At 42.3% G+C, this 20219-nt stretch overlaps 2 protein-coding genes across 2 annotated transcripts in view; both read right to left on the bottom strand.

Annotated features, from left to right (window-relative positions):
* The window catches only part of ZSWIM6 (zinc finger SWIM-type containing 6), a 110680-nt gene extending 104244 nt beyond the window's left edge, over positions 1-6436 (bottom strand). Inside the window, exon 1 of the mRNA XM_054054293.1 lies at positions 5943-6436. Coding sequence (XP_053910268.1) covers positions 5943-6423 — 481 coding nt within the window. The 5' untranslated portion in view covers positions 6424-6436. The remainder of the gene's footprint in view (positions 1-5942) is intronic.
* Positions 6437-7443: 1007 nt separating this feature from the next.
* The window catches only part of NDUFAF2 (NADH:ubiquinone oxidoreductase complex assembly factor 2), a 135296-nt gene continuing 122520 nt past the window's right edge, over positions 7444-20219 (bottom strand). The window contains exon 5 of the mRNA XM_054055415.1: positions 7444-8697. Within this exon, the coding sequence (XP_053911390.1) occupies positions 8608-8697 (90 nt within the window). The 3' untranslated portion in view covers positions 7444-8607. The remainder of the gene's footprint in view (positions 8698-20219) is intronic.

Raw genomic sequence — 20219 nt, 5'->3', positions numbered from 1 at the left:
CTTTATCCTTCACCAGTAAAAAACAATGTACGAAGTAGTATTTGTCTTTTCACTTGAAGTAGGTTATTTTACATTAGAACTTTAGCAGAGTCTTATGTAAGGGTTCATTATAAAAAGGAAATGATACAGCAAAATGCAGCAACTAGCCTACTGATTTTTATGGAAACTAGCTTGTCCAAGGCTGACTTTTAAGTATCTCCAGCCTACTCTCACACACAGATTTTACTTTCAATTAGTTGTTCATCTCTGCAAGTTAAGAGCATGAGGAGAGAGAGCACACACAAGCATCGGTTGCCAGCATGACAACTGGCTCAAATCCAAGAATTGGTACATACCAAAACACCTGATCATATAGACATCGATTCACTTTATAAAACAGAAAGCAAGCTTTGAAAATGAAAACTGTTTTCTTGGAAGTGAGGAAAGTCTTGAACTTAGGTGAAAAATGAAACATGCAATCTAAGCTAAACCAATGAAAAAGTTTAAGTCAATCTAATATAAATTTTTTCAATAAAAGAAGATGACTTGTCTTTAAAAGTGTGACAGAAGTGATTTACAATTAATTTTCTCCCTAAAAAACAAATAAATTCTAGATGAGTGTTAACGCTCTCCTATTACATTTATCCCACTACTCATGATTATATTAAAAGACAGTAAAAAGTTTTATTTACTTACTCTGGAGTCACTGTAAAATGCCTGCTTTCTCTTGAAATACAGATTAGATATTTTTAATATCTAATGATATTAATGGTTGAAATGGTTGAAAAAAGGAAGGAGTCAATTTACAAAGTTTTACACATTTAGCAATGTGGTCTTGAGTTAAGGCTTTTTTCCCTTCTTTTCCCTCTCTTTTTGTTTTTTTTAAGGGTTTCCAAAGAAATAATTCAAGGTCAACGGTAGTATATGCAAGCAGACATTCACACACACTGAAAATAGCTCGTGCATTTCCTAATAAATGCATTGCATTCCAAATCTAACAAGGAAACTGGAATGCATTCAGATGTGTCTCTTTCAGGAAGGGATATCTGAAAACCAGTTTACTTGTTTCTGTTCTGGAACTTGGAAATATTGATAGTTATCTCCTAAAGCAAAACACAACTCGCATCAATGAAGATGTTTCCACAAGACTGTAGTAGTCTTGAAACTAAGTAAAAAAGTCAGACATCATTTGTTAACAAATTCTGGATAACTTGTTCTAGTTATAAGTTCCTAACCAAAACCCAACATTAGGCTGACTGCAGAAGAAACCATGCTTTATCCTTCAGCACATCAGCATATAAACTTCTCAAATAAGCAGAGTTTAACACAAACTCTTTCCCCTTGGAAAAAAATCTGTAGACAACTTGGTATCACAGGACACTAAGAAGTTAATGCAAAACACAGTGCTCGTATCTCCACAAATGACAACCTTCATTTTATCACATAACTTAGTATTACTCATGTTCAATAAAAATTTTCTACTAAATCTACATACCCTACAGGTTTCATCAACAATTAGATATATATCGCATGTGTCAGTGAAGATCATCATGTCAGCTAAGAGGCACATTTCAACTCACAGCACAAAAACATTTGTGCTAGCTGCACTAATAATTCCTTGGTGTGGTTTTACCAAGAGTAAGGTGTTTCACATTACACTGTTGATGCTCAGACAACTAAGCCTTGAAAGAAGGGAAATTACATCTGGGTTACTTGCTCCACAATTGCACATTATGTTGAGTAAAAGTGGATAGAAGGAACAAAAAATTATTAACTAGAATCACCATCCATGAAAAAGATGGGATATTTGCTGACAACAATATACATGCCATCAAAATTACAGGTAACAGCTACCAACAGTTCTGTAAAGCTTTCTCTTCTTCCTGGTAAAAAAAATGGCTTCTCTTGGTTTTTAAAGCCATCACCAGCTTTTAGCTTATAATTAAAGAGAAAGGGGAAAAAAAAAAAGGAAAGGAGGGAATCATCAGCTGTAAAAATAGATGATAAAAGCACCTCTGAGTCAGAAGATAAGTACTTTTCATTAAAATAAAATAGGGAAAAACACACAAAGAAACATCCGGGGAGCTCCAACCATTATTCTACAGTTGAGGAATTTTACTTGTTTTTTCTCTAAAAACTATTTTTGGTTACATCCCTCTAATAATGTACCACCAACTGACTTCAGGAAAACGAGTCCACAGTTCCACACTGATGATGCTGAACCCTCTTCCACAGACAAGGCAGCTTTCCAGTTCACAATATTAACATTAAATTCTATAGAGCTGTGGTAAGTGCCACTCAATTAATTCTTTACATTATTTCCCTTCCCTGGGAGTCTCTTTCCTCCAACTCACTCCCTTGCCATTCATACCTAAAAGGCATGATTACAAAGCCTCATGCTGCCATAGAGAGGCCTGTAACGCCTTAAAGGAAGGCCTGTATGAGCAAGCAGGTTCTATGCAACAACGACAAAGCAACCCCAAATTGCAGACAGACAAGGATACTCTAAGAGTACTTATATGACATATCAACAAAACACTTCAAGTACTATTCTAATGTGGCTGCAGTGACACCAGTAAAGCCAACTGTTACAGCACTACAGCAAAGGCAGTCTCTCTTTCCCTGAGCAAAAAGAGTTGTCCCAGCAGAGGCACAGGGCTATGGTGTTTTGGGTTTTTTTTTTCTCCTAGAATAGCTGCACTAAGGGCTCTCGCCAGGTCAACTGTGCTATTGAAGGATCACACCTCTTCCTGACCCCAGCAGCCACAGCCATGAGGACAACACAGTACTGTATACTAATTCAGGACTAACCTCAGAAACCAAATATACACTGCACCATCTGAAACTGTCTGCCACTCCTGGCATCTTAAACAAATCTGGCCAAACGAAACAGTTTCTAATTTTCCTTCCAGATTGTTGTATTTACCCACTAAGTGCTTTCATGTTTAGACTGTAATTTTTACTAAAAATACTTGGTTTGAAATAAATGAAAAACATCAACAGTAGAAAAGCTCTGGTTTATACAATTGAAAAAGCTTGCTTTAGGAGGTCACATTCTGTACTTTTGTTTAAATACATTAAAAAAGAAAATCTTTCATGTCTAATTGAAACTTATCAAAAACTAAAAAAAACATTAATAAATTTTATGCAAATGGAATTTTGAAGCCAACTTCTTCAGAGAAAAATCTTTCAAAATGAACTGATGCTAATTATTATGCCAGGACAATATCATTCCATTTCAAAACAGGCTAGCAGACAACTTTACTGCTTGATTATTAAGTTCATTTATGCAGATCAGTAATGTGTCATCTTCCTTTTATTTAGGATTCTCTTTTCATTACACTCGAGAGATAAGGTTGGGGGTCAGGAAGCAGTCTGACATGAAGATATGTAGCAAAGCATAGACACAATGCTTTTGAAATTCTCTCACTTGAAATGAGCTGCCACGATAAAATTGTCTGAATGCTTGTTCAGGGTTAGACTAAAAAAAACCTACATAAAACTCTGAAGTAAATGGTTCAATTTAACTACCATGACAGTGAAATTTATGCATCTCCCTCAGAAATCAAATCCTGCATTCCCTGTTTATAAAAATACTTAGTGTTACAAGTACGGCTGTTAGAATTGATACGAAATAAAATGTACTTTGTCCGATAACTGCAGTTTTCCATAGCACAATAGTAAACATTTACAGAGTTTCCATTACTCATACTGCAAAGAACATAAGTTCACATTTATGTGATCACTAAACATACACTTACATAAACTCAACGTTAAGCTTTCCTCAATGCTACACATTCAGCCATATTATAGGGAACCAATTCCATTCTCCACCCAATATAACTCACTCCAGTTGAATTGGCCTTAACAGTTGCACCTTTCTGCTACACAAGGAACCTCTCTCTGGCAAAAGCCAGTCCTAATGACACAGTTACCTACCCAAATTACACAAGAACTTTCATACAGCAGGACCCAGCTTACCTAAGGACTCCACAACTCCCTCACCAGGCAAGTCAAAGGCCTCTGTGAGAACAGCTGACAGGTTTCATACCATCAGTTTCCACTACTATTTTTGCACAGGCTGCCAAAGGAGGCTCATATGAGGTCAGAAAACAACAAAATAAACCCAAGACAAATGTATTTTCAGCAGTAGGTACAGCATTTGTTTGGAACACATTTAAGGGCTCCAGAAACAGCAGTCAACACTTCAGTTGGATTTATGCATATTTTCTTTCTTCACATTGACCCTTGCCAACATTACTCATGCCCCCTTCCCATGAGGCCACACAAAAAGTTACTTTTTTCTTTCAAAACTACTCGCTGAGGCCTAGTCCACTGCTGGAAGCAAGTGAAGGAAAGCCCACGCTGAGTGTCTGTCTCCTAGAGAAGATTGCATCTTTTATTTATCACCCCTTGGCTTTATTTTCACAGTGAATTCCTGGCTTAAATGTAATCAGCCAAGAAACCCTCCCTATGTGCACTCCTGTCATTCCTCATCGCTTGCAAACAGAATCAAGTGTAAGCAAAAGGGGGAAAAAAAAAATAATCTCAGCACTGCCATCCAAACTAAAAAAAAAAAAAAAGCCCTACTTCTGGTTTTGCCAGTCTTGAGGAGCCACAGATGTGCCTCAGACCTCTGGAAAGAGAAAGCCAAACGATGGAACTTACAAGAAAGTTAATTAGATCAAAAGAAAAACACCAAAAAAAGACTGAACTCCCCCTGGGCAGAAGGGAAGGAGCAGGGATACGGCTTCCCTTAGGCGAAAAGAATCGAAGGCACGTTCACAAGCTGCTCTCCAAGTCAAACCCGCAGCGGGAAGGACCGAGGGTTTTTTTTAGGGGGGGAACCCGGTGTACCCCAACCCCCGAAGCTAACAAAAGGCAAGCAGCAGCCTCTTTTGTCTGGCTTCCTCTTTTCGGGGGAGGAGGTGGGGGAAGAGGCAGAAAACGGAGGGTGGAAAAAAAAATATAAAGGACACAAATAAACATGAAAACGAGAACAAAGTGGCCGGGTCGCACAAAGAACATCACCGACCGCGGGGGGAGCTGTGTGCTGGGGGCTGCTCGCCCCACCACCCCCCCCCCGAATGGGAAGACAGCAACCCCCAGACACACAGCTCCCCCCAAAATCGGGGAGTACCCACCTCTACAGCCCTTTAAACACATGCAGGGAGGAGTTAATCGGGGCTGCCCGCAGCGGGTGAAGAGCAGCGGCAGGGGAGGAAAAGGAGCGGGGGTGTGTGTGTGTATTGTTCGGAGAGGAGGAAGAGCTGCGCTTCCCCCTCTGTCCTTGTCACCAAGCGGCTCATCCCAAAGCAGCCCCCCTGCCCTCCCCAGGCGGGGCGGATCGCGCACCCTCCCTCCCTCCGGCCGCCGCCGCCGCTGCCCTACAAACGCCTTTGTTCGCGGATCCCCGCGCGCACACCCGCCGCCGGGTTCTCGGCAACGCTTTTATGTCTTTATTTTGGAAGGCGGCGCATTTCGTCTTGTGTATGTCTGTGTGTGTGTCCCCCACCCCCTCTTCTTCCCCGGCTCCTTCCCCCGCCGGCCACCCTTCTGCTGATTCATTTCCACCGGCGGTCCCCCCGGGATGGGGGGGAGCGGCATCTCCTCGCTATTGTGGCTCGGGGTAAAGCAATGACCCGGATTACCGGAGGTGGGCGCAGGGAGGGGACAGAACTGAGCGGGATTACACGAGCAGGATTACCGGGAGCGGGGGAGGTCGGAGTTAAAGGGACAGGCTGGAGCGGGGGGCGCGTCCCTGTCACGGAGCCAGGGAGTCACCCCGTGCCCCGGGTGCGAGGGGGAGGAGACCGCGGCGAAGGCAGCCGCCCGGCCCGCACCGCGATGGGTTCGCGTGGAGGGCAGCACCGCGGGGCACCCGCACACGCCCCCCGGGAGGCTCCGGCGGGGGCGGCGGCGCCTTGCCCTGCCCGGAGCGGCGGCCCCGGCCGGTGACTCACCGACTTGTAGGACGTTATCGACGCAGCCGCCCTCGAGCAGAGCGATGCCCCTGCGGAAGGGCAGGCGGGTCTCGTCGGCGGCGGCGTCCCCGGCGGCCCCCCCGGCGGCGGCGTCCTCGGCGCCGGTGTTGAAGGAGGAGTACATGCAGATCTCCCTCTCGCTGCGGGGGAAGGACCAGTACACGATCCTGCGCTGCACCGGCTCCGGGATCCGCTCGAACCGCTCCTCCACCCGCTGGAAGGGCCATTTCTCCGCCACCTTGCGAGCCGCGATGTCCAGCAGGGACTCGGGGCTCTGGGTCTTGCCGAGCGGCAGCAGCCCCAGCGCGGCAGCGGCGGCTGCGGAGGAGGGTCCGGCGCAGAGCGCCCCGCCGCCGGGCCCGGCGCCGCCCGCCCGCTGGCCCGGCCTGCACCCCGCGCTGTAGCCGGCTCTGCAGCAGAGGCGCTTGGCGGGGGGAGGGAGCTGGCCGCGCTCCGCCATGATCGCGCCGCTTCTAAGCAGACGGCGGAAGTGGCTGTACCCTATAAGCGGCTGCAGGAAGGCGATGAACGGCTGCCTGGCCACGCCCCTTTGATCTTATATGGGTAAAAGGGGGCGGGGCCGGACGCCGGGCCGCCGGCGCGGGGGCGGGGCCTGATGGAAATCGCCGTCACAAACGTAAATAGAACGGCCCGAGGAAGGCTCGGGGCGGGGGGGGAGGTGCGCGCTCCTGCCCGCCCCCCGCCCCGATGATGTCACGCGCGCGAGCCCCGGCGCGCGTGGTGGGAAAAGGGAGCGTGGCCGGCGGCGCCCCCCGCGCCGACACCATATAGGGAATGGAACGCGGGGGCGGGGCAGCCGCAACCCGGTCACCTCTGCTGGGAAAGCCGGCCGGGAGAGCCGCGCCTCGCCGCCGGAAATTACGGTAACGGCTGGGGCGGAAAGGCGGGGGAGCAGCGCAACGCGGGGGGAAACGCCCGGGCTCCTGCGCGGAGGGGCGAGATGAGCCCCTTCCACCCGCCGGTGGGGCAGGAGCGCGGCTGGGAGACCCCGTGCGGGCCGGCGGCTCGCCCAGCGCGCACCAGTGCTGCCCCGCTATTCGAGGAAATACGGTAGGCGGAGGGGCGGGCATCCCGGTGCCCTGGGGGACTCCTAATCCTGCTGCTGGCGGCTTCCCATCCCGGTGCCCGAGGGGCTGGCATCCCAGTGTCTGGTGGGAGGACATCCCGGTGCCCGAGGGGCTGGCATCCCAGTGCCTGGTTGGAGGGCATCCCGGTGTCCGGGGAGGGTGGAATCCCAGTGCCGGCGGGGCTGCTATCCCGGTGCCCGGGTGGGCTCGCATCCCGGTACCCAGGGAGGGCTGGCATCCCGGTGCCGGCGGGCAGCATCCCGTTGCTCGGGAGGGCAGCCCGGTACCCAGCGGGGCGGGGCATTGCATTCCAATGCCGGGGGGCATCCCGGTGCCCGGGGGGGGCTCGCATCCCGGAGCCCATTCGCTGGCGATGAGGTGGCGCGAGACGCCCGTCCCGATTCGGTTTTAGCGCGTGAAGTCGGAAGGATTCCTTTTATTTTTCGGTGATCCTTAAAAAAAACAATGAGGCGTACCGTTCGGGATCGAAGAGACTCCTGGGGAGCCCGGTTCGATGCAGCGGTGAGGGGCGCGGGTGCTGATAATGTAAAATGTCCCGAACACACCGAGCAGTGAGCATCGGGGCTCCAAATAACGGCGGTCCCTCTGCTGTATCCCTTTAGAACAATCAGCCTTTCGTTGGTTAAGCACGTTGGAACTTCAGCTTGGAAATGGCATGTTTTGTCCACTGGCAGCCACCCGCGTTCCTCGGGCTGGGATTTAACCGGGAGCAGCGCCGGGCGGCTCCGTTCCTGGATCCTGGCTGCCCCTGCCAGGCTGCGTTTTCCATGATGCAGTGGAAGTCTTCCTCTGGGAGGTGGCTCCATCAGGAAATGCAGCGAGAGAATGGCAAGTGTGCCAGGAGTAAGGTGTGAGACATACAAGTAACATCAGAATGACCTGAAAGTTAACATCCACTTTCTCTGTTTCCATCAAAAACTCACTCCAGAACAGTAGCTTATTTTCTGGACAGGGAGTTGAAGAGCTTTGCGGAAACTGTATTTTCCATTAAAACTGGATGGGAGATTGAGTGGACCGTGTCAGACTTGCTGACTTTGTTTTTTTAAAGAAAGATCAGCAGAAACTTGTAGTTGGTTTAGAATATACAAGTATTGGCGTTTAAAATGCTGGTGAGCTCTTAGCAGCGCTGATTTGAAATTTCACAGAGTATTTTTTTCGTGTCTAGGTACAGAACTTTTTTTTTGATTTTTCTGTCTGCTTACACTAAGAACATGGCTCATGTTTTTTAAACGAGGACTTTAAACCGCAGACTGCAGTTTTTGTACATGATAAAAGTTGTTTTTTCTTCGGGATCGTGACAGCTACGTTCTGGGTAAGAAATTAGTATAAACTGATCCTTGTGCTTCTAAGTATAGCACGCAGTAAAAGTAAGCACGGAACAGTTACCCTTGAGATGCCAGTTTCATAAGTCTACAGATGCCTTGCTGGGGTATTAACTGGCTTCTCCTTCATTTTAGGCATTTATTTTACAAGTGATTCACTGGACTTATAAACTTAATTCCAACTCAGTTTTAGAATGTTAGGAAGCTTGAATGCTAGCAGGCCTGAGATGAGGATGTAGTACTTTCTTTTACTGTTAAAATGGTATTGGTGTCAGTATGTCTGAGAGCAGAGAAGGGGAATACCTAGAAAGTCAAAAAAAAAAAACAAACTTCATGAATGCGTACATATGAAAGCAGAGGAAAATTATATTTAATTTTCACTTCGTCATTTACTTTTTGTAAATAATTGTTCACTTCTCAAAGTACTTTTCCTTCTCTGTTGCTCTTGTGCTATTTCTGTTTGAAACAAGTGTCTAGCAAGTCAGTAAAAATGCTCTTCTAAATTGGGGAATGGCTGTTCTTTACCAGGTCTTAGCCATCTGCTGCCATAAAAATAACACACTAATGCCACCAGAAGAATTCTTCCAATCATAGTAAAGAAGATTTACATTAAAAATTGAGAAATAAGAAGTGTGAGAGGAATGCCAGTGAATAACGAAACATCCGTAATAAGCAGAAGTAGCCCACGTGTCAGGTATCTCAACTTAATTGTTCTTTTACCTCTTCAGATCTGGGCAGGAATTATTAAATTCGCTAGAGAAAAGCAGGTAGGAAAGCCCATAGGTCGGCCTCTTTCATCCGTCCACAACTTAGCAGGAATAGCTACTTCCTATTAAGTCCATGAATATTAATAGCTACACAGGATGCTGGTGAATCTTTTTTATTACTGGACTAGGGAGCCCACAAAGAGGTATGCCATCCTTGCTCATGACATTCCGCCATAAGCACATGTGCTTCTCCTTGGGTTCCCTCTGCACTGATGTAGCACCATAATGGCTTGCAAATTATTATCTGAGGCTGAAATTCCTTTGTCCTGCCAGTTTTGCCCCTTGAGTTCCTTTAATTTTCTGAAAGCAAGTGGAAAGGTGCCTTAACTGCAGGGAGAAATTAAAATGTGTTAAAGCCATACCTGAACTGTATTTTAATTTCTGGTTCATTTTTCTTTCAGTGGATGTTTTTCTTCTGGAAAGACCTTGCTGAACTGAGTGTTCATTTCCTCTTTATCTGCCTTACAGTTTTGGCAGGTTCTGTATTCTAGAGCTGTCCAGAGAGGAAAGGTTGGCTACAAAACAGCAACTTTAACTTGGTTAACTTCTGGCATGTGATCAAAGGCTATCCTATGAGCTACTTGGAAGAAAACCCTGGGCCACCACGCAGTGAAATTCCTATTTAATATTATGTCAAAGCGGTAGGCCACTTGCAATCATTTTTGATCATTGCAGTAAAACATACAGATCATGAGCGTTCTACCACTTGTAGAATGCTAATTTAAAAGAAGGGTAGCATCCAGGTGCACGGTTGCCTTTGTATGAAGCAAACAATGGTCTAAATGTAGAAAAATGGATGACAGACAACCTAACGCTGGCCAACGCAAATCACCGTGGTGGTTAAAACTTGTCTGGAAAGATGAGACTCGGCATTCCTGCATGGAGGCTGAACAAGATTCTGGTTTCATGTGCTGCGCAACATATTTCTAAATGCTAAGAGGGTAGGAGGTCGGAGATGAAGAGGAAGAAACTCAGGAAGGGAGGCTAGAGCGTTCTCAGGGCCAGAGCTTTAAGAAAAAAAATACAGAAGAAAAAATTCTTGAGGTGGCAGCACTAAAATAATCAAATACAAGAAGGATTGATGGGCCTGCTGAAGCCTGAATTTACAATGCTAGCCTGTTTCTTTAAGCCTTTTTAGATAACTAGGCAGTCCAGTTTTTATAAGAAAGCTGTAGGTTTTACAGATACAAAATGTATTCTAATATTTATTGTTTAAAAGCTTGAAAGACACAGCTATAGGTATAGTTGCTGAATATCAGTGCACTTTGAGGCATAGTAACCCTGGAAATGCAAATACAGGAAAAATGGACAGTAGTGATGAGTGTTGATGAAGTTACCATCTTAAGATTGGTCAGTGAATAAAATAGTGTGGCTGGTCAATATCTTCAGTTTTACAAAATTTTCTTTAAACAGTTTCCTTCATTATATTCAGAAGTTATTTTAAATTTAAGGAGTTAAAGAAAGAACATTTGTCTTTTAGTAACGTTTTAAATCAAGTACTCTAGGATAAATATTGCCAGTTTTTTAAGAGTCTCTCTATTAAACTGTAAACATACTACCAGCACTGAATGAAGCCTTTCAAAGTGTAGGATTTTATTGTATTTAAATTCCGTGATGATTCGAAAACTGGAGTCAGAGGCTAGAATCTAAAAGCATTTAGGAAAATGTACTTAAAATACTAAGCATGCTTTATCAGTTTCTAAAATAATGAAAAGAGACAAACATCTTAATTTGAGTTAAATCCTCTTGACATTCACTTCTGTGTCCTCTGCCTTTTTGTGGCTTGATACTTGATGTATGAAGTCATTCTGAGATGGACTGAAGGGGAGGGCATTGTGTGTGCCAGAGTCCCAGAGTTGTGTGAATTAATGCTGCTCTGTATTTCGTCAAGGAATGAGCACATTCAGTTTACCTTTTTTTGACAATAGACACTAGGAATGAATTATTTCTTTCTTATAAGGAGCTTTGTATTGGGGTATCTATTGGGATGGTTTTGCTCACTGCTAAGTTACTAGAGATAAACGCACCGTGTTACAAGTAAGATGATAATGTGCAAATGACTTCTTAAGATTAAACATGTTGAACTGATTTAGAGGATTCAGGATTTCAAAGTCTTGGAAAAGAGGGTGAGTGTCTCACTTTTCTTTGGAGTTTTAACTTGTTCACTTACCATTTACAAGAAGTCAAAAGCATAAAATCCTGTCTCTGAGAGGAATCTAGACTTAAAATCCCCCTGGGTTTTTGTGACCTTCTATAGATCTAAGCAGCAGGATTCATGAACATGAAAAGTTAAACCAGTGATATTCCTCTCACAAGCTCTTGTAAACTATATTTTTTAAGGATTATATTTTTCTGATATCAAAATAAAAGCAAATTTGATGAAAACTTAATGTTTTAAAATTACTTTTGCATAGGTATTTTCTCTCTTTACTGCAAGTACATACATTAAATTGGGGTAAAGTGATTTAAAAAAAATGGATTCTTCAAAGCTTTATCCTCTTCTAGTCAGATGCAATCTACTAAAAATGTGATAGACCAGTTCAGAAGTTAATTAGGTGCAAAATGGCACTGGTCAGCCTGCCAGCACATATAGGAACACCGCAGCACATATAATGTACACCAAATGAAGTGGACTGATGGTCTGAAAGGAAACATTATTGGACTGCCTTCTTGTGGATAAGCATCTTATACTAGCAAACCTCCTTTTAATCTTCTTGGGCTTCCTCCCTTTCAACTGCGCTTTAGACTTCCTTGCATTAAACCAAATAACTGCTCTGCTGTGGCAGCCAGCATAATAATTCTTGGGCAGAAACTCTTCATGAAGGAGGACTTGCATACCTCAATTTGCTAACATCAGGGACAAAAGGCATTGCTGACCAAGATTTTCACCTGTGGCAAAGAAAGAGAAAATACATACTAAAAATCTTAGAAGTGGTCCAGGATGCTTCATGCTGGGAGAAGAGCTTTAAATGAAAAAAAATTAAAAAAAAAAGTTTCCCCAAACTCTCTTTCTCCTTGTTATGAAGTCTGAGTCTAGATTAATTTATGATGGCAGGAGATCTGTACTTACAAGAGAACAGCTTAAGTATGCCAAAAAATTAAGCTCCTGCCTATGTGCTGTCAAGATGTGCTATGCATCAGTAGGGCTCTCACTGTACTGGTGCCTCGTTGCCTCCATCAGTGAAGACAGCGTTGCAAGGAAGGGTCAAAATGTAGCTAACTGTGAGGTAACTGCTTCAGGTATCCGCCAGTCTTCCGTGAACTTCTTTGCATTTGTAAATTATAACTCAGGACCTGCAGAAAGTATGGAGGTGGACAAAAGGCAGAGATAGCTAAGCAACACATAAATGGTTGGTATTTAACTAACTAACGTTCTTTGAAAAAAAGCTTGGGCATAGCATCTGCTTCTGCTGGTGTGGTGACCAGTGATAGTGTTTAGCAAGCTGGGAAAACTGAGCTGAATGTAGGATTTTTTTTTTCTTAACAGTATATTTAAAATTTGATTCCTACTGGTGCTTATATTCTTAGTTTGCAAGTGTTTGAATGGTATTGCAAACTACCTTCCAGCTTTGCTGGGACTGAAACGGTTGGTCAGGACTTACAGACAACTCTTTTCTTGGGTTGTATCAGAGTCAGACTTACAAGTTAGTAATAATACCAAGGCTTCCGTATAATTCAGACGCCCTATGAAATTAGAGACAGGTTTTTCTGTAAGGCAGAAAAATTATGCTGTGCCATCTGGTCAAGCTTCATTTGGTTAAAGAGTACTATGCACTGAGGAATAATTAATAAAGACCCAGTGCCAGGTATAGCATTTCAGGGAGTTATTCTTGCTTCATTTTTTCCCCCCTGCAGATTTTATCTTCTGATTGTATCTGTATCGCAGTATTTGGTGTCGGCTCCATCCTTAAGCAAAGTGCCATTTACCAACTTTTGTGGATTAGGTTGAACTAAGCAAAACTTGGTCATTCCTCCCAGGGCTTTAGAAAGTATTTAAAATTTTGTAGCGCGGGGGTACTTGGACCTATGTGTACTTATTTAACTGAGTTATCCCTGCAGGCTGGAGTGACTTGAGCTGCGGAATACTGTATCCATTTGGAGCAGTCAACTTTCAAAATCAAACACAGCTTACTAACTCATGTCTTGGGTGATACTGATACACTTTGACCTTTACTTTATACCCTAAGTGTATTTGCATTGTCCTTTTGCCTGTTTCTATCCCTTCTTTCTCTTTGCCACTTTCCTTTGACCATACTCTGATGCTGCCTGTTCACTGTACAGTCCACTACTCTGTCCCAATTAATGCCCCATAAACCTTCTGTCCACTTCCCTTCCCTTTTCCTATTCTTCCTGTCTGCAGTCTTGGAAATTGTACCAGAGCTAATATCTTAAGCTAAGACTTGTAATCAAATTCAGAAGATAGAGATCAGCTACAATTAGAGCTCTGCAGTAAAATTTCACCACAGAAACCAGTATTTACTTCTACTTCGGTAGCTTCAAAGATTTCACTGGAATCCCTTTCTTGGAGCGGGGATTTTTTTTTTCTGTTGGTCTGTCACTAAACAACATGTAACTTTTGAAGTTGCTCTGAATAACAACTTCTGACTTTTGAAGTTGCTCTGAATCGAAAGGGAGAGCATTCTTTTTTTTTCATCTTTCGTGCTTCAAGGATTAAGATGAGCTGAGACATATGTCTCTGCTGCACTTCACCACTTGGAATAATAGTGGCACAATATACTCTTATATTTCTGGAAAGTTAGTGCTTTGAGCCTTTTCCAGGTGGGTATTAGGAGTTGAAAGTTCGGCAGTTTTACTACTGAAAAGGAAGGGACCCCTTGATACTTAAAACTATCCATGCTTCTTTGCTTCGGTAAATTAGGCAGGACTCAAGGGACAGCTGTCTTATTGCTAGACACTGTCCTCTGCTGGGCCGTACTGGGGTCCTTCAGAAGGAATAGATACAGGCACCGTGTGTGGTATGGTTCAAATGCTCCAGGAGATACTGTGTCAACTACGGTGGCTTCAGCTTAGGCAGATGTCACTATCAGTCATCCTGCAGGTCTTGTCATCCATGAGCAGGAGGGGTGGAAATCTGTTCTGGGGTGTTCATATAAAATACGTCATTTTAGTGGTTCCAAAAGCGGAGCCTTTGGGCAGGGACAAGTCTCAGTAGAGCCTCTGAATTCATATAGTTGTAGTGAAGGTCTGACACTTTGAGGTCTGCTCCCCTAATCTGAGCAGATGGAAGAATCTCTCCTAACTCAGAATTACTTCAGAGTCAGTAGTTTTAATATGTGCTACTCAGAGCTTTGTTACAGACCACAAATCACCTGTCTTCTGCAGTTTCAGAGGTTCTCAGCAGCAGCAAAGCTTAAGCCGTTTTCACTGTGCTCAGGGCAGCAGCACAGGCACTAAAACTGTCCATATACACACTTGGAAAAACAGTGCTAATTTGGTTTGCACTCTACTCTGACCATTCAATTTATCTCTGCAAACATAAAGGCTTTGATTTTTGGTTTTTTTTTTTAATCAAAAGTTTACTGACTGCTGTGGAATGGCTGCTTTTAAATTTCATCAGGAAAGCTAGAGGTCTTCTCTTTAAAAAGAAAATAAATTACTAGGATGTGAGTTAGGAGTGGAAGAGCTGAGGAAGAGAAGGGCAAAACTAATGCAAGTAAGATTTGAGGGATGAATGTATAAATGCAGTCCATTGCCAACTCCACCCTCTAAATGGTATTTACTGCCAGGGAAATTGGATCCACCCTGGACTGATTCTAGCATCAGGAAAATCCTCCTAAAATAGCTCTGGGCCTTGCAGAAGTTGCAGTTTCCTCTCACAGTAATTGATGCTGTGGTGACAACCTCCATCTGGTACTCATGAGTTGCAGTCATCACATCTGCTACGGGGAAGAAGGCAACTTTTCCCTTTGCTCAGAATCTTTTGCCTTGTCTGAGATGATGGTCCTAGGAGTGAAAAGCCGCTTACACTCCTACACTGGCAATTTCGATATGAAACTGAAATCTCTCCTTGTTCAGACTTTAAGAAGTGTAAACGAAGAGGAACCACTTTAAGATTACCTGGGAACTGGTCTAAGTTGCCATTGAATTGCCATTGAATATGGGTTTATTTTATACAGTTTACTAAATGGAAAGTTTAGCCATGGCAACATTCATTATATTCTCTGTATGGATCTACCAACATGAGACTGAAATTAGTGTTCAGAAGACAACTGTTTGAAAGTAGCGTGAGAACTGAAAAATCATGTTTCCCACGACAGTACAGATGAGAATACAATTCAGCATCTGCAGGGTGAATATTACACAACATTTACTATTTTGGCTTATGCTGATCTCAGTAAGGGTGGTATCCCTTGTATAGTTCTTACCTTTATAGTGAAGGCATAATAGTGTAGACACTAACAGCCAGTAGTGATTCTGGGTAGCCCATAACAACCATAATTTTTTGTTAATTATACTTATTTTTGTGAATACTACTAGTCTTTTTTTTGATCAGCTGTAGTGCAAAGATAGTAAATATCTTTTTTTTTCCCAAGGTTATTTGGAAAAAAAAAAGAATGACAGTTCCTAGACAAGGAGAAGGTTCTACTGTCTGCATAGAAGGAAAATGGTTGTGAGGTGAATGGGAATAAGGAAGGGAATATAAAGGGAAATTCTAGATCTGAAATAGTTCTCTGCTGTTCCAGGTATAAACTGATAAACTTAGTCTAATAAATATGTTTTGTTGTTGCATGTTGTGATGTTCTTGCAGAAGTGGGAAGTTATGGTCTGGCAGAATGAAGGTGGATTGAATAACAGTTTGCTGTTTTACGTCTCTCAACAGGTCACTTCTTTCTGAAAGGAGACGAGTTAATGTAACTACACCTTTCTCATTGAGTCATACAGGTGTTGCAAGTAATGCTGAATAAAAATTATTCCCTGGTTACTGCCTATGTTTGTATCAGTGGTTAACTTCACTGGTTTTGTTTAAGTCAGTTTCTTCATTTGTATGCATCTGTCACATAGCAAGAAAGACATGTTTCTGTAAGTAAACATGGCAAGTCATTTAGGATATCTGTAGGAAAGTAAAGGACTGCTTTTAACTAACTTTTGAAAGCTGGCTAGATTTTAAGCTGACTCTGCCCTTTCAACAGATGCTCAGAACAGTGACTGCTCTTTATTGCTTAAACTCACTATCTTTGGATAATACGTCAGGCAGTCTGATGGAATATTTTATGTAGAGTTACTACTTCCTGTGAGTCAGTGCTGTAAATGGCAATTGCATCTGCAAAGAACACAGCATCATTCACGGCTCTTGCTGCCCTCATGACCAGAAGTGGTACATTTAGGGAGGGTTATGTTAGTCCTAAGTATCGTATGAATCTATGGAAATGTTGCTAGGAAAACACAAAAGATGGAATAATTAATATTTTTTTCTATATTTGAAGAGCACTGGTAAACCCCAAACTTACCACTTCACAAGGTGAGAAAACATATCCTATTCCAGCAGTAAGTCAGTGTTATTTTAGACATCAAAGCTAAGTTTAAAGTAACAGCTTCAGATAACTTTACTACAGTGCTTACATTCGAACTGGCCAAGCAGCTATCTCTGTTGCTGCTGTCTGTTTTCAATAAATTTGAAACTAGGAAAGACAATTCAGAGAATTTCACAAAGTTCAAAGTACTGGCAGGAAAAAGGTTAAACAGAACAATCCAGGTTATTATTGGGTAACATCCTGGTAGGCAAAAATGTATAATTGGTAAGTAAGCTATTTAAGGAAATCAGTAGAACTGATGTTGGTCAATATGGATCTATGAAAAACAGATCTGGCCACAGTTTTATTAAACACAGTTGAAAAAAAAAAATACAGTGCTTACATAACAATAGTGCTCATCTAATACTTAGACGTCTACCAAACATTTTGATTTACCATTGCATAACACTTTTTATATGCCATGCTAATTTAATCAATATGACCTCTTAATTAACATAGTTTGGTTAACTGAGAGCTGAAAGCAAAGTAGTGAATAGAGGGGCAAGTATATTCATGTTAGGCTTATTTTAGTAATTTCTGTGGCCGTGTGTTATTGAATGTTTGTTTTAAATTACACCAATTATAGTAAAAAATTATTAATGATACTCATAGATGACTCAAAAGATTGAGAATGTAATAAGCAACAAAGATAAATCATTGTTCAGTCCAGCTGTTGGCTTTATTTAATAAGTTGGGGGCAAACAGGCAAGCATTTTTGTGCTAAATATTAAGTAATAGGTCTGTGAACAAGGAAAGCAGACTGTCCTTTTTACCTGCACGTGTGCACGCACAAAGTACCAGAGCTCAAGAATGGAGACAACACCCAAGTTTGTGGCCTTTGAAGGTTTGTTGAGCAAGGTGTTCTCCAAATAAAATTCTCTAGCAAATGCAGCCTTTTGTTTTAGGGAAGCCTAAGCCTCCAATTTGTTTTCCTGGGTTTCCTTGTGTATCATTACTGTGATCACCTTTGAAGCATTCAGTTATGTTATATGCTTACACACCTTTATTTTGACATCTCAGAATAGCGCTAAACATCCCCATAAGGTAGATTGACTCTAATTAAATATGTCTTATACCACAAATATGTCACTACTTCTGTTATCCTTCTGCCTTGCATAGCCTTTTTTCGTATATTGGTACAGCTGTAACTAACAAGGAAATAAAACCATGGCTGCAGATAATTCCCGTGGTCTAGTCATCAGTCACTTTACGTCAAAGCTAGTGCTGCTGTTGCCTTTTTCATCTTAAGAAATTTGTGTTCTGTTGGATGTAAGAAGAACTGAAAATGCTGATTGGAATTTTTCATCTGTTAGTGAGTTTTATATGGAAATTTGGAGAAGTAGAGAGGTGCAGGGAGATTTGTTGAGGAAAGTAATTATCAACTCTTAAATGTGGTGCTTTGGTCAAAACGCCTCATGTAATTCTTCGCTATACAAAGAGAAATATCTAGGGACTACAAAGACAAAACTAGTTGTGCATTTGGCACTGAAATAATTTTTGCTGGAATTTTCTTTGTCTAGTTAAGGATTCAAGAAGTCTATTGGTAGACAGAAAGGTTTGACAGAAGAATGAGAAGATCCATGGATTCATGTGATGTGATAAAAAGATTTTTTTTCAGTTTGGTTTATCAAACACGAAAATATACTGACTGCAGTCCAAAAGTATCTGCAATGAAATAGAAATCTAATACCTAGCTTTTCCATCTAGCTGACAAAGACATAACAGAATCTGATTGCTGGATGTTGAAGCTAAACAAAATAAGAGTGGTACAATTTCCCCTAAATAACGAACAGTTAACCATTGGAACAGTTTAATGAAGATTATAATGGGGTTTCCATCTCTAGCAGCTTTAACCTCAAGAGATGTTTTTCTTAAAAGACCTATTCTAGCTGAACTCAGCAATAGTTCAGGAAATCTTGGGGACTTCCATGACAAAAGAGATCAGCCCAGATGATCACCATCGATATTCTAGCCTTGTCTCTGATGGGGACCAAAGTGGTTTTGAGGCTTCCTTCAGCTCTGCTGTGGGCTTACTTCATGATCCTTTTATTTTCTTTTTTGCCTTTGGATGCTAACATTTGAAGTGGAACTTCAATGCAGCTACAGCAGTGTAAGAAAGGGCATAATCGTCTGCAAATGTTACAGTATGGCAAGGGATCCAGGCTGCATAAAAGCCTATTCTAAAGATGTACATTGAGGGGTAGTCAGCCACACATGGAATTTTAGCATTACTTTTTCATATATATTCCAGTTTCTGAGCTACAGTCTAGTGAATTAATTGTTTATCTGGTGATTCTATGCCACTGTGTAAGCTTGTGCTTATATACATAAGGTAGAATAATGTTTTGTATTAACAGTTTTAGCTCATGTGCCAATTCTTGTACACTTGTATAATTTTAAATGCATCAAGTGTATGTCCATATTGACACTTGTTTTTTTTAGCTTATGCAAACCTTGCAAGTTGTGCTTGAGCTTTTGTTCGTAAAGTGGTATTTAGTCCATCAAATGAAAAATGCAGAAGCAACTAGCAACACTAACTTGTCATTATTTACAGCAAACCAATTCTCTCTTTGTGCATAAAAAACTAAAATTATATCCTTGCTTGGTTGGAAACTTCCTTTCTGCAAATAGTAAAAAATGCAAATATGCTTTACAATGGCTACTTCAGCCTTCTTGCAGCTTCAGGCAAAACCACATTGGCAAGAGGACAATGTCTTCTCTCTGATGGCCATGAAGCCTCTTTAAACTTGACCTTAATATGAACTTATACAAAAGAGATCTCTGTGCAGTCACAAGAGCATGAAAGCAGAGAATAATTTATAATAAGAAACGTAAAATAAGTTGGAGACCATGTTTCACTGAGATCAGCATTCCAAGTAGTTCCTAACAAGAATTGTATATTTGTATCTCTACTGCCACTCATTTTTCTTTATCACTGATAATCTGAATTTTTCTGTTAATCTTCCTCCAAGCTGAAACTTCATACCTGATAGCAATCCTTCTCAACAGCGTTTTGGTGCCCCGTACAAGTCTACAAACTTATTTATTTACTTTGATACTGATAAGGAAGGGATAGGTTTTAAAAAAAATCACAAAAGACCCTGTATTTTCTTGTCTTGTGTTGAAGAATATTGCATGACCTCAAGAAATGAAGAGAAGGAAGAGCCACATTGTGTCGTAGAAGTAGCTGGTAGCAGGGGTTGCCTCCTTATTGCAGCACTGACCAGGAGGGAACTGCGCTAACCGCAGCTCTTGATATCAGTAGCTCCAGGGCTTAGTCTCTATTCAGATGAAGCCAGTTTCTCACTAAGATCCCAAACAATATATTACTGCTGAGGAGGTTTTATATTCCCTTTTAGGGTTGTTTTTCTCTTTTACATTCTCATCAGTCTGCCTTACATGTTCTTTGTAGTTTCACTGGTCACGACTCATTGAGGAGCATATGTGATGTGTCAGTCCTTCCTCATCCATCTTTGCATCAGATAGTTGTTTGATTATATTTAAACTACTCTAGAAATCTACAGGT

The sequence above is a fragment of the Cuculus canorus genome, chromosome Z (assembly GCF_017976375.1).
Source record: "Cuculus canorus isolate bCucCan1 chromosome Z, bCucCan1.pri, whole genome shotgun sequence".
Taxonomy (NCBI): Eukaryota; Metazoa; Chordata; class Aves; order Cuculiformes; family Cuculidae; genus Cuculus; species Cuculus canorus.
This window is presented reverse-complemented; position numbering and strand designations above follow the sequence as displayed.